The sequence below is a fragment of the Gigantopelta aegis genome, chromosome 14, assembly GCF_016097555.1.
Source record: "Gigantopelta aegis isolate Gae_Host chromosome 14, Gae_host_genome, whole genome shotgun sequence".
In the NCBI taxonomy this organism is placed as follows: domain Eukaryota; kingdom Metazoa; phylum Mollusca; class Gastropoda; order Neomphalida; family Peltospiridae; genus Gigantopelta; species Gigantopelta aegis.
This window is the reverse complement of record NC_054712.1, coordinates 17,309,358-17,327,565: the sequence shown is the minus strand read 5'-3', so window position 1 is coordinate 17,327,565 and position 18,208 is coordinate 17,309,358. Positions and strand designations below refer to the sequence as shown.

Genomic DNA, 18,208 nt, shown 5'->3' with positions numbered 1-18,208 from the left:
TTATCGATCTACTAGATGACACATGTATTGCCTGAACAATGTAACACAATGTATATAATAAATATATTATACTTCTAAATAGTAATCATGTCTCATTTGTTATCAGTAATTAATGGTATAATTGAATTATGACTGAAGCTACAATTATGATTCAGAAACATTATTTCGTTTATCTTTCGTTAACGCTAGCAGTTTTAAATGTTTGAAAAGCTGTATGGCAGGGTTAAAAAAATCCACTAGCCATCGGTCCTGGCTGATGATTTTTTTTGGTCTGGGCTAGTGGTTTCTGTGATGGTTAATGACCTTCTCAAACGTTTGTCGAACACTGCAATGGTAGCGCAAGATATCTGAAGAAGAACTTACTGTGCATATTCCAATATTATGTAAGCTGCCCTTATTAGGCCTTATATCTGCACACCATTTAAATAATAATTAATACAGACCTCATGTTCTTCATTTTCATTAATAGTTAAATATTCAATGACTGTTCGGATAGTTCTCAGCATTAACATTTTACTTGTAAATCATTTATTTTCATTCGTGACTCCATTACTACTGCACTCATTCTCGGTATGTTTGGCCTGTATTTTACGTTTTCGTGATTGGCTCTCCGCCATTTCCTCGGTTACCGATGACGTGTGAGTCTTCTGGTGACGCAGACTACTTCCGCTTCCTTGGCGCTTCCATGTTCTCTTCTGTAATCGCGTCCCGCACTGGAAGAGAATCGCTAGGCATTCCTTCCGGAACCTCGTCGAGGTGGCGCTGTAGATGATTGGGTTGATGATGTTGCTCAGGAGGGGCGAGAACTTGGCGATGTCCGTCAGCGACTTGACGCTCGCACTCATCACGGGCATGTCGCTCAACATCAGCGTGGACATGACGACGAAGTAAGGGAAGTAACTGCTGAAGAACGCCACCGTCACGAAGAAGAAGAGTCGAGCGGAGCTGCGCTGCGAACGGAAATCATGATGCCGACTGGATACGGACGATCTACGGCTTCCCAGCGATTCCCGGTGTTGGAGGTGGATCCTCAGCGCCTTCCATATGGAGATGTACAGGATGGTGAGACAGACCGTGATCACGGTGAAGATGAGACCGAGGACTGCGGTGAAGACGAACAGCAGAGGACTCCTCATGGATGTGTCCGTAAAGAAACACTCGGTGATCGTGATGGTCAGTCCTTCGTCCACGACCACCACGTCCTTCTTCCCGTACAGAAAGACGCTCGGTATGGCGATCAGGCTGCCCACGATGACGGCACCCGAACACAGCCGTTTTGTCAGTCTTAGCGGGATCTCAAGCTTTAGAGGTTTGCAGATTTTCCTGTTTCTGTCATAGGCAATGGTTAACAGACATATTCCCGACGAGACACCCGTCGCCATTGCCATGTAGGATGCCGCCTGACAGATTGAATGAAACGCGTGGATTGTGTCATCCACTGTGAGCCATATGAACAACGGCACGGTGGTGCATCCGTTTATTAAATCCAGCAGAGCCAGCACTTCTATAAATAGACTAAAGTTTGACCTCTTCCACCGGAAGTGATAAACGTATATGACCATCATGTTTCCCACAACTGCCAGCACGAGCACTACGATGAGAAAGAGTAACTCGGCCCCATGCCACTTGAACAAATGCCGCGTCACATCGTGAGGTTGCGAAAACCCTTCTGTTGTGTTTGGCGAAGTGGTGAAGTTGTCACGAAAATACGTAGTAACCATGGTAGGCATTATATGTGAAATCCCTTCAACAGAGGTAGTCAGATGGATGGTGATATCCGACGTGGATTCACCCGGTACTGATGTGTCGCGGATGGTGGTAGATGGGTCCCAGGTTGAGTTATGACCCATGTGTGTTGTTGAATCAAACGTTGAGGTTCGATCCGTCATTGTTGCATTTGGCGGTTCTGTTGCATTCATGGTTGAACGTGGAAGTTACATACTGAAAGTGAAAGTCAGTATATTCCATTATGTCATATTGCAGTCCATTGGCTATCAGTAGATGGCAACTATTACGACTGTTATGCAATGTGTAAACTATTGAAACTAACGCGCATTTCAGCTATATCTAATAGGATCTCCCTCAGTTTTCACATTGTTGAATATGTACGTTCTGAAGAAAGACTTAAATAAAATGGAACCCCCTCCAAGAAACAACAACCCCTAACAAAACTCCCCCCCCCAAAACCCTCAATGCCCCCCCCCGCCAAAAAAAAAAAAAAAAAAAAAAAACCCAAACAAAATATTACTCCAAATCAAAAAAGCAAATACAACATCCAACACAAAAAACCCACAAAAACCCCACAAAAAAACAAACCAACACCCCCCCCCCCCGACCAAAAAAAACAAGAAAAAAAAAAAAAAAAAATAACAACCCCCCCCCCCCCCCCACAAAAATCAATCTATAAAAAACCCCACAAACAAACATACAAAACAAATAATGACAATAAAAATCCCCAACAAACTAACAGCAACAAAACAGCACATTCATACAAATACCACATTATATACACAAAGAAACAAGTTAAGCACCCCCTGTATTTTTCACAATGACTTGTCTTACGAGGTTTGGCGTTGAAAGCCTGATAACATAACCTCGGAAAAAAAAATGTGTTTTGCAAGAATACATCTTTGACAGTAAGAAAACATAACAAGTCTATCCAGTTTTGAAATTTTAATCATGATTTTGAGAAGAATTCCAATATGCTGTATTCGAGCCAAAAACTGAGCCACAATAAGTATGGAGGTGCAGAGTCAGAAACACAAGTCAACATCATGATTAATGATGACAAATGTCATTTGAAGTCCACAGATGACATTCATGACACAAATCACCAATAGCGGGTAAACTCGCCACGTGTCCGGATGACAGCTTTCACCCTTCGTCTCATCCCTCCAGTAAGTCGTCTGATCTGCTGCATGGGCAACTGCTGCCATTCTCGATGAAGAGCTGCCTCTAATTGTGCCGGAGTCTGTACAGGTGGGGTCAGTGCCTGTACTCGACGCCCCAAGATGTCCCAAACATGCTTTAGCGGGTTTAGGTCAGGACTCATGGCCGGCCAGGACAAGGTCTTCACAGTTTCAGTTTGGAGTAAAACTGTTACTGCTCGGGAACGATGTGGCCTAGCTTTGTCATCCATGTACAGAGGTCTAGTGGCGAGTGGATGGTTGTCAAAATGCGGCACAACAACTGGTTGCAGGACGTTACGAATGTACCGATCACCACTGAGGTTGCCTTGGATGGTGACAAGATCCAGCTTACAATCATGTGACAGGCAACCCCAAACCATTACCGAACCTCCACCATACAGGGTCGTAGGTCGTATGTTCCTGTGTGTGTAGGCAGCATTTTTATGCCTGCAAACTCTCAATCGGCCATCTGTGACATGGAGCAGGAACCGGCTTTCGTCGGACCAATGGACTCTTCGCCAGGACCTCAGATTCCAACCTCTCCGGGACAAACACCACGCTAAACGGCGTCTCTCATGATGATCAGCAAGAAAGGGACGCTTGATGACCCTTCTGGTCTTCAATCCTGCAAATTCCAGACGATTCCTCACTGTTCTGGCTGACATCCGTCTATTGGGTAACCATTGGCTCTTCAGAACAGGAGACGTAGCAAAGGGTTGACGCATACGAGCCGAAGCAGGGCCCTGTCCTCGCGCTGTAACGTCATGCGCGGTCTCCCTGAACGTGGGAGATCCTTTACATCATTGGTATGCCTGTGTTTTTGTATCAGTCTGCTTATTACAGTGTAATGATACCCCAGTTGACGTCCTATACTTTTGAAGGTCATGCCGGTCGCATGCATACCAATAATACGCCATCTTTGGGCCTCTGATAACCGACTATGTGCCATATTGAACAATTAAACGTCAACAATGCAAGACAGTGACGTTAAATGTCAACAATTGCAGTGTATTGATACTGCATTTTGAGCAAAGCATGGGCGGCATGATGCACGTGCATGTCATTCTGTTGTGGAACGTCACAGTTGTCATTGTACTCTCCTATTATTTCGATGGAACACCATTCTTGACATATTCGTCACGTAATTTGCAGTTTTTACGAATGGGGCTATTTCAGTACTAATTATATCTAGGGGTGCTTAACTTTTTTCTTTGTGTATATTAAAACGAGGAATCGATTCTCCTTCAGCCCAGTGGTAAAGCGCTCGCTTGATGCGCGGGCGGTCTGGGATCGATTCCTGTCGGTGAGCCCATTGGGTTATTTCTCGTTACACCCAGTGCACCACGACAGGTATTTTAAAGGCCGTGGTATATGCTATCCTGTCAGTGGGATAGTGCATTTAAAAAATCCCTAGCTACTAATGGAAAAAATGAAGCGGGTTTCTTCTCTAAAACTATATGTCCAATAGCCGATGATATAATAAATCAATGTGCTCTAGTGGTGTCGTTAATTAAAAACAAAGTTTAAACCATGATGTGATACGTACAGCAGACATCTAACGTAATATGCAACACTAAGAGTATACTAACCATACACTGGTCCCGACTTTCCTTGTCTGTAGCGCAGACGACAGAAGTGACTTGTTTCGCGACGTCATCACGACAGAAGTGTTGAAATCGGCTCCGTCTCGCGCAGGTCTTCCCGTTTCCGGTTGCATCAGTGTTTCACATCCGCTACGTACATAGACTGGCCGGTGGGTTCTACTCTTTAGGTATTGTTTCTACATAGCCGAACATACAAGCAGAATTAGCCTTAGTAGCGATTGAACTGGGAAAACGTTTACCTTTCTACCTTAGAAGAAGAGAGTTGCCCCTGTGACACCATTCTACTAAAACCAATATTAATACACATTGTAATGATAACGAGTTCACCACCTGGAGTTTGAAATATTAGAGCAAAATCTTCGAATTCGTACAAAATCAGGTTTTCAGAAAACACTTTACCATGTATTATCATTGTACTCAAAATATTAGTCGCATGGGCGTACATGGGGGGGGGGGGGGGGGGGGGTGTGTGTTTAGATGGGTTCGACCGAACCACCCCTGAAATCGCTTCTTTTTTTAAATTTAATATATCTGACATTATTATATTTACTCAACATAAAAATGTATGCCCAATATCTCTGCAATCTATTTTGGAACCCCCCTTTTCAAAATCCTATGTATTGGAACCCCCCTTTTCAAAATCCTATGTACGCCCATGAGTTGTGATTCATGTACAAATGTGCAGTGATTTCTTTGCAACCCTACATAGATTTTTGGTAGTAATGCTAATATGAATACACGTTAAATACAGATTCGTGTGGGTTTTTTTTTTAATTCAGGCAAAAATCGGCCCGCCCCCCCCCCCCCCCCCCAACATGGAACCCTATGCAGGAATGAATCCTGTTTTTCCACCATAATTATGGAAATTGAATCCTCTTTCAACATTACCAAACCAGCAGTGAAATCAATTCTGATTCCAGTGAAATAAAATACAGAAAAGGCATTTTTTTTCAGTGGGGGTCGGGACGTAGCCCAGTGGTAAAGCGTTCGCTTGATACGCGGTCGGTCTGGGATCGATCTCCGTCGGTGGGCCCATTGGGCTATTTTTCGTTCCAGCCAGTGCACCACGACTGGTATATCAAAGGCCGTGGTATGTACTACCCTCTCTGCGGGATGGTGCATATAAAAGAACCCTTGCTGCTAATCGAAAAGAGTAGCCCATGAAGTGGCGACAGTGGGTTTCCTCTCTCTATCTGTGTGGTCCTTAACCATATGTTTGACGCCATATAACCGAAAATAAAATGTGTTGAGTGCGTCGTTAAATGAAACATTTCTTTTTTGTTTTTCAGTGGAACAATATTCGATGCCTACAGGTCACCCATTGGTGACAATGGCGGTGTATCCCATAACTTGGTTCACACTTAATCGATACAGTAATTTCATTTCATTTCCACTTATTTTTGTGCTTATATCCAATTAAGGTTCAAACACGCTGTCCTGGGCACACACCTCAGCTATCTGGGCTGTCTGTCCAGAACAGTGGGTTAATGTGTTAGTGGTTAGAGAGAGAGAGAGAGAGAGAGAGAGAGAAGAGGGTGTAGTGATCGTACACCTATCAACTGAATCGTTAAAACTCTCTCTCTCTGGGTGGGAGCCGGTACCGGTGTCACATATAATTTGCACTCCCCTAGATTTGTACTCCCCAGTCAAGAGTCAGTGCACCATGACTGGTACATCAAAGGCCGTGGTATGTGCTATCCTGTCTGTGGGATGAATATAAAAGATCCCTTGCTGCTAATCGAAAAGAGTAGGCCATGAAGTGGCGACAGCGGGTTTCCTCCCTCAATATATGTGTGGTCCTTAACCATGTGTCCGACGCCATATAATCGTAAATAAAATGTGTTGGGTGCGTCGTTAAATAAACCATTTCCTTCCTTCCCCAGTCAAGATTATACGTATAATAAGCACTCCCCAGTGCGTAGTATACATGTAATATACACTCCGCAGTCTATATTATATGTATAATATGCACTCCCTCTGAATAATATGCAACCCCCCTCCCCCCCCCCCCCCCCCCCCCCCCAATTAGACGTAGGCTATAATAATGTTTAAGCACTGACATAATTATATTTTTTTGACTGTTTGATGTTTGTATGGCCAGTGCACTTTGTAAAAGTTGATATAAATCTCAGTGGTGAATCTAAACGAGAGTGTCGGGTATATGAATCAGGCCAGTGCACCACTATTGGTATATTAAAGGCCATGGTATGTGCTATCCTGTCTGTGGGATGGTGCATATAAAATATCCCTTGCTAAGACTATATGTCAGAATTACCATATGTTTGACATCCAGTAGCCGATGATTAATAAGTCGATGTGTTCTAGTGGTGTCGTTAAACAAAACAAACTTTTTAACTTTATTTATCACTGGCTAACCACGAACGAGTATTGTGGCTATTTATCAGACAGTTTATATGTGTGAGAACTGGGAAAGTCTAGCTAGACGAACCTGACAGTGTTGAGGATGACGCTACTCTGAGAAAGGAAAGGGCCGTAATATCCAGTATCACTATCTCCTACACCGCGTGTGCCAATCCAAAGGAAACTGTTGAGACAAGATAAATATACGCAACATCATAAATCGCGACGCATAATGCAGAATGCAACAACACCCACCCACGCTTTCAAACCCAAACAACAGCAACAAAAAAAACACCAAATAAAAAATAAAAAACGGAAAGGAAAAAGGTTTGTGTTTTTTATCGACACCGCTAGAGCACATTGATATCAAAAGGATAATGTTTCAGCTCAAGGATATGATATGCACATCGAACTTAAAGGGACATTCCTGAGTTTGCTGTAGTTTTTAACATGTTATCGACTAACAGAGACTTTTTGACGACTGTAATTACATATCAAATATATTTTTCTGCATAAAATATTAGTGGCTGTATATTAAACGTATTTCTGATCATTCTAATATTTGTACTAGGTTAAATTTCATTTTATTTCCTAAAAAAGATTTTTTCGTACGTACGAAATTATTTGAAGACAAAATCCAGTTTGGGCTTCTTACAAATATTAAGACGACCAGAAACACATTGAATATACAGACACTGATATTCTAAACACGTAAATATATTTAATATGTAAGTTTAATCGTAGAAATATTTTATTAGTCGGAAACATCTTACAATGCAGCAAACTCGGGAATATCCCTTTAAATGTAACTTTATATAATTGTGCCCTTACAATTGTGGACAGGGTTGCGCGCTCAGGAATGCGTTCTTGGACTTTAGTTTCATATACAAATGTATAAGCATTCTGATTTTTATGCTATACTGTTATGCACTTAATACTGTTTCATCATATGGATACATATAACTTAAATTATATACTCAACAACGAAAGTTTAGCTAATGTCAAAAGAAATGGCATAACATTTATAAATTAACCTATTTTTATTAATTAATATTAACATCTGAAATGTTTACCATTTACAAACAATATAAACTCATCAACCTTTGCCTTAACACAACAGGAGGACCTGGTTTTCTTTTAAGTTTATTCAACCATGGCAAAATTAGACGTCATAAAAGATGTTTGCTAAACTTTCGTTGTTGAGTATATATCGACATAATTGCTATTAACATTGAGGACAAATTCGGTTGAATGCGTTACAAAGTTACTATTATCCTGTTCAATTATTTAGACCCAAAGTTTTTTGCAAATGTTACGTTTATTTCCTATTCGATATTTGTTTTCTTTGCATTTACATGAAAACAAACCCAAACCCCGACAGGTTTTATATACAAATCATCATATAAAATGCACGAAGTTGACTTAATTCCACTTTTTAAAAATCTCTGTGTCGTTTGAATGCACGTTATTTCTCCTATAAATAACTACGGTCATTTGCATATCAAAACATTGGGATCTGAGGCTACGTGAAGGCCATTATAGCTTGTTTCACTAAATCAAGGTTATTATTGTTTTGCAGTGTGTAACAGCATTGTCTAATCTTTCCGTTAAACATAGATGTAAACAAACAGAACATGTAACCCTTTCTTGTAGGTGCATTATATTTAATAAATTTAGCTAATGTATTATGTATTTTTATTTTATTATATCAATTATATATTAGCATACCATACCTAACCTAACACAACGGAGGTGTAGCACAGTAATAAACACAAATAACCTCACACACCGCAGGAATGTGCTTTCCAAATTTATAAATAAATTTAATGCGGGGCCGGACCCAGAAGACCGGGGGGGGGGGGGGGGGGGGATAAAATGTCAAAGGTCACCAACATCAAATAATAATAAAAATGTTATTGAATTTGCCTCTAAATTGGGAACTCATACGTATATATATATATATAGTATTTAGGGTGGTGCTAGGGGCTGGGGTTTGGGGGTTGGGGGTTACATTTGTAATGCGAAAAACCAAAGGTCTATTGTTCTGACTCGTATGGGTTCAACCACTTTTTCATCCCGCAGACACAGCCCTGAATGTTCAAAATACGATAGCATTGCTTGGTCAATAACATCATTATTTCGACCTATGACTGCACGTGCTATTGTAGCAATGTGTAAACCACGTAAAATACAAGTTAGGTAGGGTATATAAATTCATTGAAACTGTAGTAGTCGACATTCTTGTTATTGTTATTTGAGGAAAAATATGGGTAAATCGAAAAACACTTCAGTTGATGTAAAATCGTGTATTAAGAACGTTTTCGATTATTTTGAAGATGAATATCAGCGCGGTAGACCTAGGTATACTTCTTATCGAATTGTCGATCGAGTTGCCGCTGCACTTAAAGTTTCGGTTTCAACAGTAAAAAGAACTGTGAAAAATCTAAGCTCTACGAATCCAAGCACAGAAATCACTGTTAAAAAACGCGACCAAAAACTCATCGATTTATTTGATAAAGATGTTATTAGACGACGAGTATACAGATTTTATAGAGGGAGGAATGTGGAATCAACATATCCATATCAACTTTACGAAGAACACTCCATGACCTCGATTTTAAATACCAACATATGTCTACAACCGGAAAAGTGATTTTTGAGGACGCCAATATATCAGACAGGAGACTGTCCTATCTCCATGAAATATCCAGTTTACGAGAACAGGGGTATTTAATAGTGTATCAAGATGAGATCTGGGTGGATGTCAACCACACAACATCCCACCACTGGACAGATATCCACCCGGGCACAAGTACCGCCAATCATCTGCCAAAATCAGACGCTGTTGATCGAGTTCCTAAACTCTGTTCGGTGACTGGGAAGGGAAAAAGACTTATTATTTGTCATGCTGGCTGTGATAAATATGGATTGATAGATGGCTGTGAATTGATCTTTGAAGCTAAAAAAACAGACGGAGACTTATCATGGTGAGATGAATCATGAAAATTTCATCAAATGGTTTGAAGAACAACTTATGCCTTCTCTACCAGAACCTTCTGTTATCATCATGGATAACGCAAGCTACCACAACAAATTAACTGAGATTACACGATGTCCTGCACTAAACGCTAAAAAGGAAGAAATTCAGTCGTGGCTACGAAACAAAAATATACCTTTTGAGAGTAACATGACAAAGCCAGTTCTTTATGAACTTGTGAAAAGTAACAAATGTGCAAAGCAATTTGTTACTGATGATATTGCTGAACGCCATGGGCACTTGTGTCTAAGACTGCCGCCAAGACATTCTGAACTCAATCCGATAGAACTGATCTGGAGTCAAGTCAAAGGGCACATCGCTCGTCATAATGATGGTAAAATGACCACGGTGCGGAGAGAACTTGCACATGCATTGAACTCTGTCGCACCTACACACTTCTCTGACGCAGTTAAACATGTAATAAAGATCGAAGAAGATTTTAGAAAACAAAATAGTTTTATAAGAAATAAAATACCCCCTGTGATAGTCCCCCTTAACGAAGATAGTGATGAAGAAATGAGTTCGTCGACTGATTAAGTTATTTCTCCATACCCATCAGGAGTATTACTTTAATGTATGCATGAACTCTTAACACCAAAAACAATTTATTTCCATATCATTCACTATCAAACAACCTAACAACCTATAAACTAATCGACTAGAAATGCATATAGACTACACATACATATGAGAGAAATGTTTATTTAACGACACACTCAACGCATTTGATATACGTTTATGTGGCGTCAGACAAAACGGTTAAGGAGCATTATGACAGTGAGAAAGAAACTCGCTACCGCCACATGGGCCACTGTTTCCGATAAGCAATTTTGATAAGCAATAAGGGACGTTTTATATGCACCATCCCATAGACAGGATAGCACATACCACAGCCTTTATACATCAGTTGTGGTGCACAGGCTGGAACTAGACACAACCCAATGGGTCCACCATGTGGGATCGATCAGTCGACCTACCATGAGCGAACGCTTTACCTCTGAGCTACGTCCCGCTCCATATACAAAAGAAGCATTAAGTGGGGTTGGGGTTGTGCAAAGGGTCACACCTCCACCAATCGCATGCATACCATATTCTTCTCTCTCTCTCCCTATAACCATATAACCATAGATTAAAATATGTTGAGTGCGTCGTTACATAAATGACGTCTCTCTCTCTCTCTCTCTCTCTCTCTCTCTCTCTCTCTCTCTCTCTCTCTCTCTCTCTCTCTCTCTCTCTCTCTCTCTCTCTCTGTCTGTCTGTCTCTCCCTTCAGCGCGCGCGCTTGTGTATTCCACAATATTATAATATTATAATATTTGATACATATTTTTTTTTCAAACTGAGGTTTTGTCACTTGAACTCCCCACCTGAATCCGCGCCTGCTTTATGTTTACAGATATTTTCTTAAATATAGGTCATACTATGATTTGTGCGGATAGGACGATAGAACCGAACATTAGTTTGAAACGCACTATAGAATGATGCTTTTGATATGCAAATGACCTTAGGTATTTATAGGAGAAATAACGTGCATTCAAAAGACACAGAGATTTTTAAAAAGTGGAATTAAGTCAACTTGGTGCATTTTATATGATGATTTGTATATAAAACCTGTCGGGGTTTGGGTTTGTTTTCATGTAATTGCAAAGAAAACAAATATCGAATAGGAAATAAACGTAACATTTGCAAAAAACTTTGGGTCTAAATAATTGAACAGGATAATAGTTAATTAGGTCAAGTGTTCACAGCATAATACCTTTAAATTACAATTACGATGTGTATTCCCCTAGGAGAGAATGTTGAACAAAAAAATCCACGAATCTATTACAGCTTGGGACCCACCAAAAAACGGATGGTGCATGTAAAACATCCCTTGCTCATAATGGAAAACTGTAGTTGGTTTTCTCTCTAAGACTATATGTCTGAATTAACAAATGTTTGACATCCAACAGCCAATGATTAATAAATCAATTTGCTCTATTGGTGTCGTTAAATAAAACAAACCGTAACAACATGTACATCATTTGACGATAAAATCTACTGAAGTTGAAGTTCAAGATACAATTTCTTATAAGTTGTTAAAGTTAAATTTATTTTGTTTAACGACACCACCAGAACACATTGAGTTATTAATCATTAGCTGTTAGATGTCAGGTGTCAAACATGTTGTAATCTATAGTCTCAGAGAAGGAAGGAAATGTTTTATTTATGGCGTCGGACATAATATGGTTAAGGACCACGCAGATATTCAGAGAAGAAACCCGCTGTCGCCACTTCATGGGCTACTCTTTTCGATTAGCAGCAAGGCATCTTTTATATGCACCATCCCACAGACAGGATAGCACATACCACGGCCTTTGATGTACCACTGGCTGGAGTGAGCGCTTTTACCACTGGGCTACGTGTCGCCACTTCTAATCTTAGAAAGGAAACACGCTACATTTTTTTCATCAGTAACAAGCGATGTATTATATGCATCATCCCACAGACAGGATAGAACATACCACGGAATTTGATACACCAGTCGCGATGCACTGGCTGGAACGAGCAACAGCCGAATGGTTCCACCGACGGGGATCGATCCTAGACCGACCGCGCATCAATCGAGCGTTTTATCACTGGGCTACATCCTACTCCTATAAGTAGTGAAAGAAGAAAGGAAATGTTTTATTTAACGACGCACTCAACACATTTTATTTACGGTTATATGGCATCGGACATATGGTTAATGACCACACAGATATTGAGAGAGGAAACCTGCTGTCGCCACTTCATGGGCTACTCTTTTCAATTAGCAGCAAAGGATCTTTTATATGTACCATCCCACAGACAGGATAGAACATACCACGGTCTTTGATATACCAGTCACGGTGCATTCGCTGGAACGAGAAATAGCCCAACTGGCCCACCGACGGGGATCGATCCTAGACCGACCGCACACCAACCGAGCGTTTTATCGCTGGGCTACGTCCAGTAGTGAAAGGATCAAAATATGTAATGCCGGAGTTGCTTGCACTTAGGTTTGTGCATGTCTAGTGTAGAACGAATAACTGTCTTGTACTGTGATAACATGTGTTTGTCAAATGTCACATATAAGGAATATAAGGAACCAGGGGCCGGTGGAGTGGGAGGGGGGAGGGGGCTGTTGACCACTAAAAGCCCTTTTGTTTATCTTTTTTTTTTAATAAATATGCGTGTGTGACCTCCCCCCCCCCCCCCCATCCCACCCCCACCCTGACCCCCGCCTTCCCATTACAACGTGTGTCCCCACACCAACACGACATCACATATCGTTTTTTATCGAGTCTGAACGTCGTGAGCTATCGGAGACTCGCTGAGAGCACCGAATGAAACGAATTAGCACAACGTATATATAATATATTACACTACTGCGTTTCCAAACTAGTAAATAACACCATGGAATGTAAATTTTATTTTGTCATATAATTGTCATCAAGCAGAGCAGGGCCGTAGCTAGGCTTTTTTGTTTGGGCGGGGGGGGGGGGGGGGGGGGGCAACTGAGTAGTTAATAGTCTAAAACTCCTTAAACAGTTAAGAAGAGAATTTTCTTTAAGTTTCTATAATGCTTTCCGGATTTGTTTCGGGGGGGGGCAAATGCCCCCTTGCCCCCCTCCTCCCCGCTAGCTACGGCCCTGCAGAGACTTCCGCATTCCATGCTAACAGGACGCAATTGTACATACTGCATCAAGTATACATTAGATGTAGCCGTTAGGGTATTACATGGGTCTCGACGTGTACAAAATACTTTATAAGACTTGGTCACCGAATCCCGCTCAAACACCTTGTCACTTATTATAATTATAATTTATTATAATATTTTTTATATAGTTAACTATCCTCTCTTTCTTTCCGTCCGGGACGGATCCAGGATTCGGAAAAGAAGAAGAAAAGTTTGTTTTGTTTAACGACACCACTATAGCACACTGATTTATTAATCATCGGGGCTGGAGCTAAAAACAATTCTGAATAAAAATATTATTGGTAGTAAATCTTAAGGCAGAGATGAATTTTACTTGTACAATGCAGAAAATTGTATTTTAGGAAATCTAGTTTTCAAACATTTTATGGGGGAGCATAGTCCCGATGCCCATGGGAACTTTGCTTAGCGCCCTCAATCTCGGTCAGCAACCCCGCCCCCCCCCCCCCCCCCCCAATGTCTACTTGCTTCCGCCGTGCCTGGACTGGATCACACGCACACATACCTACCCACAGACACTTATATATATATATATATATATATATACAGTGAAAATTATGTTGCGTTCAGTATAACAGTATTATGATAAAATGCACTTTCATATAAAATGTATTTACCGACCCTTAACTTGTTGAGTAGCATAATTCAATCGCATTTTTATTCTCAAATGTTTAATGTCTGGCCGCAGACCACAATTAATTTCGCTATATGTTTCTATATAGCCTTAGTGGCTATAACATTTGTATTAATATCAGCTGGCCCATGGATTTTTGTATGTACCTTTGCCTGCCTGGGGGACACATACCCTGAAAAGCACAAACCCTGTTGCCCAGCTCTTTCTCCCAGGATATTGGTTTAAACAAACACACCCTCTAAACCTGGCCGGAGTACACCCATTTTACCCAAAAAGCACTACTCTTGCATGGGCCAGAATTACCACAAACAAGTCTTCAATGTCAACAAGTTACACATGTTTACAAACTACATGCTCTCCCCTGTCAACTTCAGTCAAATAGTTGCCACGTCATAGCTGTCTGCCATGAAATAATCACAGTCAAACAGCAGACTACTTGCGCGGACAAATTTCCTCCTACGAGCTTCCCGGAGGTTGACCTTGACAGACGGCCGTGATGATTCAATCTAATACAGGTTATTTCCGCGATCACAACCACCGAGGTTCAAGTACAGTCCCGGGAAAACACGTCAGTTGCCAAGGCCGTACCCTTCGGGGGGGGGGGGGGGGGGGGGGGGAGGCAGTTGCCCTTTGAGAATCTCACCTTTTTTTTTTACTCCAGAAAATAGCATACATATCTCAGGGCTTAATTTGTAGTGTTTCATTTGTTTATAAAAAGTAGTGACCCCCCCCCCCCCCCCCCCCCCGTAGGATTTTGATCAGGGCACGGCCCTGGTTGCATGATGGACTTTCTTTCTATTTAGGATACAGAGTAATTATTAGAGTAAGAAATCCAGCTGCTGTATCATGACCTACTAGTTCGTCTGGAAAATAGCTCATCTCTACATGTTGACCTTCTAAATACAATAAAGGTTAACGTTTGTTTTGTTTAACGACACCACTAGAGCACATTGGTTTATTAATCATCGGCTAATGGATGCCAAACATTTGGTAATTTTGACATATAGTCTTAGAGAGAAAACCCGCCACATTTTCCATTAGTAGCAAGGGATCTTTTGCATGCACCATCCCACAGACAGGATGGCACATACCACGACCTTTGATACACCAGTCGTGGTGCACTGGCTGAAACAAGAAATAGCCCAATGGGCCCACCGACGGGGATCGATCCGAAACCGACCGCGCATCAAGCGAGCGCTTTACCACTGGGATACGTCCCGACCTTGTTTAGGACATATAGTAATTAGAGTAAGAAATCCAGCTGCTATAACATGACCTACTAGTCCATCTCGAAAATAGCTGTTGACCTTCTAAATACAATAAAGGCTAACGCTTGTGTTTTGTTTAACAACACCACTAGAGCACATTGATTTATTAATCATCGGATATTGGATGTAAAACATTTGTTAATTTTGACATATAGTCTTAGACAGGATTTAAGGAATCCCGCTATATATATATATATTTTTTTTCATTAGTAGCAAGGGATCTTTTATATGCACCATCCCAGAGACAGGATAGCACATACCACGACATTTGGCTGGAACGAGAAATAACCCAATGGGCCCACTGACGGTGATGAATCATAGACCGATCGCACATCAGGCGAGCGCTTCACCACTGGGCTATGACGACCGGCCCCATAATACAATAAACTAGGCTTCTCATTGTAAACAAAGTGACTGAGTGAAAGACGAAAACATTTTTCAAAGCTTCTATTGTTTACTTGCCAAAACAATATTATAAATACCAGGGCCGTAGCTAGCGGTGGGGCATAACACCAACAACAACAAATCCGAAAAAAATTATAGAAACTTAAAGAAAATTCTCTTCTTAACCGTTTAAGGAGTTTTAGACTATTAACTACTCAATTCACCCCCCCCCCCCCCCACACACACACACTCTTCCAACAAAAATCCTAGCTACGGCCCTGAATAAATAGCAAAATTTGCTATTGTTTTACAAGTTCTCAATGTTATTGTTCTGTTAAATGTTGTTCTGCATAAGGTCACAACAAAATATTTGTCCGAGTATTACACAGTGGAGAATAAGTTCATTTCGCATACACGTCATCATTATAACAATAATCAAATAACAAGACTGTTAAGCTGAAACAAAGTTAAACAGGCATAGAGAAATTGTGCGAACACAAAACAATGTACTTACTTATGAGAGACTATAAGTTCGTCATGGAGAATATGGAACAATGATGTGGTGGTATAATTAATTTATAAATAGTTGACAATGTTAAAACAACACCGTGTGTTAGTTAAAGCAGTTGAGAATGATTCTATCTTGGCCAGTTTAAAACTGAGGTTTGACAAAAGTGGTGGAGAGACCCCCCACCCACCCACCCACCCACTCACTCACTCACTCACTCACTCACTCACTCACTCACTCACTCACTCACTCACTCACTCACTCACTCACTCACTCACTCACTCACTCACTCACTCACTCACTCACTCACACACACACACACACACACACACTCTCTCTCTCTCTCCCTCCCTCCCTCCCTCCCTCCCTCTCGCTCGCTCGCTCTCTCTCTCTCTCTCTCTCTCTCTCTCTCTCTCTCTCTCTCTCTCTCTCTCTCTCTCTCTCTCTCTCTCTCTCTCTCACACACACCAGAACAACAGTTTGCCAAAACGTTAGTACAAATATTTAGGGATTCATCAAATGTAAACGAATAAAGTGACAACAGTGTATATATAAACATACCATAACAAATACACTGTAGGCACCAGTGGAGTTTTCAACTTTTGGGGCTGTCTCACGAAAATACTCCTTTGTGCATGGGCGTCGGAAAATACCACCATTTGGGAATATGGGGGCAGTTATATCTTAATTCTTCTCTCTACTGGAGTGGGGGGGGGGGGGGGAGTCTGGGCGATGCAGAATCTTCACAATTTTGTGGGCGGTGCCCAGCCACCCCCCCCGCCCCCAACGCACACACACATACACACGCACACACGCACACACACATACACGCACGCAATCACGCGCACACACGCCGCCCCCGCTCTCGACGTTCATGTAGTGTCTGGAAAATGGCCAACAAATGCTAGCACAATGACTATCACAGACTTCGCCTAATCTTCAAAGCAGTACTCTTGAGAACAAAACAGTTTTCCTCAACAACGAAGAAAAATCAATTCTGTAATTCCGTAATTATTTCCTTTGTCAGATCAGGACAGTGTTGCATTATCGTTTCCATAACATACTGATGGGAAGAAAGAAGAGAGGAAGGAAGCATATAAATAGTAACAGCAAATATGTAAACGCAGCCAAATTCTTCATGTATTGTGTCAGCCAGTTAAAGGGATAGACCCTAGTTTGTAAACACTAAGTCATATTTTTCACTACTAGAGCCGTTTATGGTCACTGAAATCAAACACTGTTTATATTTTATTGCTTAGATGATCCATTTCCGTACATCTAAAGTGTTTCTGGTCATCCTGGTGTTTCTAATACCACAAAATACATTTTTCATATTTTTAAAAACGCACGTGCGTCTGAGAAATAACAGTTATGGAGTCGCGTTTTAACCCTATTTCACTGTTTCAATGTCACAGACTGTAGTTTCACTCTTTTGTAACGTTATACAAATGTGTTACAGCTTTGTAACTTAACTAAACTTAGTGTCCATTTTTACGGGTTGAAACTAGGGTCTACACCTTTAACCATGTCACAGACGTTCAATCGTACATTACTGACGTTCAGCTTGACGTTACATCCATTGTATTTTATACATATCTTACTACGATAGTAGTGAATTATATTTGCTTTATAATATCAAGTGTTCTCTTGTTTCTTTCCATCAATAAAACAATACATCGGGTGATTCATAAAAAATACCGCTCGTTGAATAGAAAAAACGTATGTAGCATTAAACATTGAAAGTTATCACACAAAAAAACACCCCACACAACAACAACAACAAAAA

General features: G+C 41.0%; 1 protein-coding gene across 1 annotated transcript; it reads right to left on the bottom strand.

The window, feature by feature from the left end:
* Window positions 1-46: 46 nt before the first annotated feature.
* LOC121388362 (opsin Rh4-like) lies at window positions 47-4,683 on the bottom strand. Its single transcript, XM_041519660.1, has 2 exons — window positions 4,499-4,683; window positions 47-1,941 (listed from the first exon to the last, which is right to left on the bottom strand). Exon 2 carries the CDS (start codon window positions 1,917-1,919, stop codon window positions 525-527), a length of 1,395 nt encoding a protein of 464 aa, XP_041375594.1. The 5' UTR covers window positions 1,920-1,941; window positions 4,499-4,683; the 3' UTR covers window positions 47-524.
* Window positions 4,684-18,208: the final 13,525 nt, after the last annotated feature.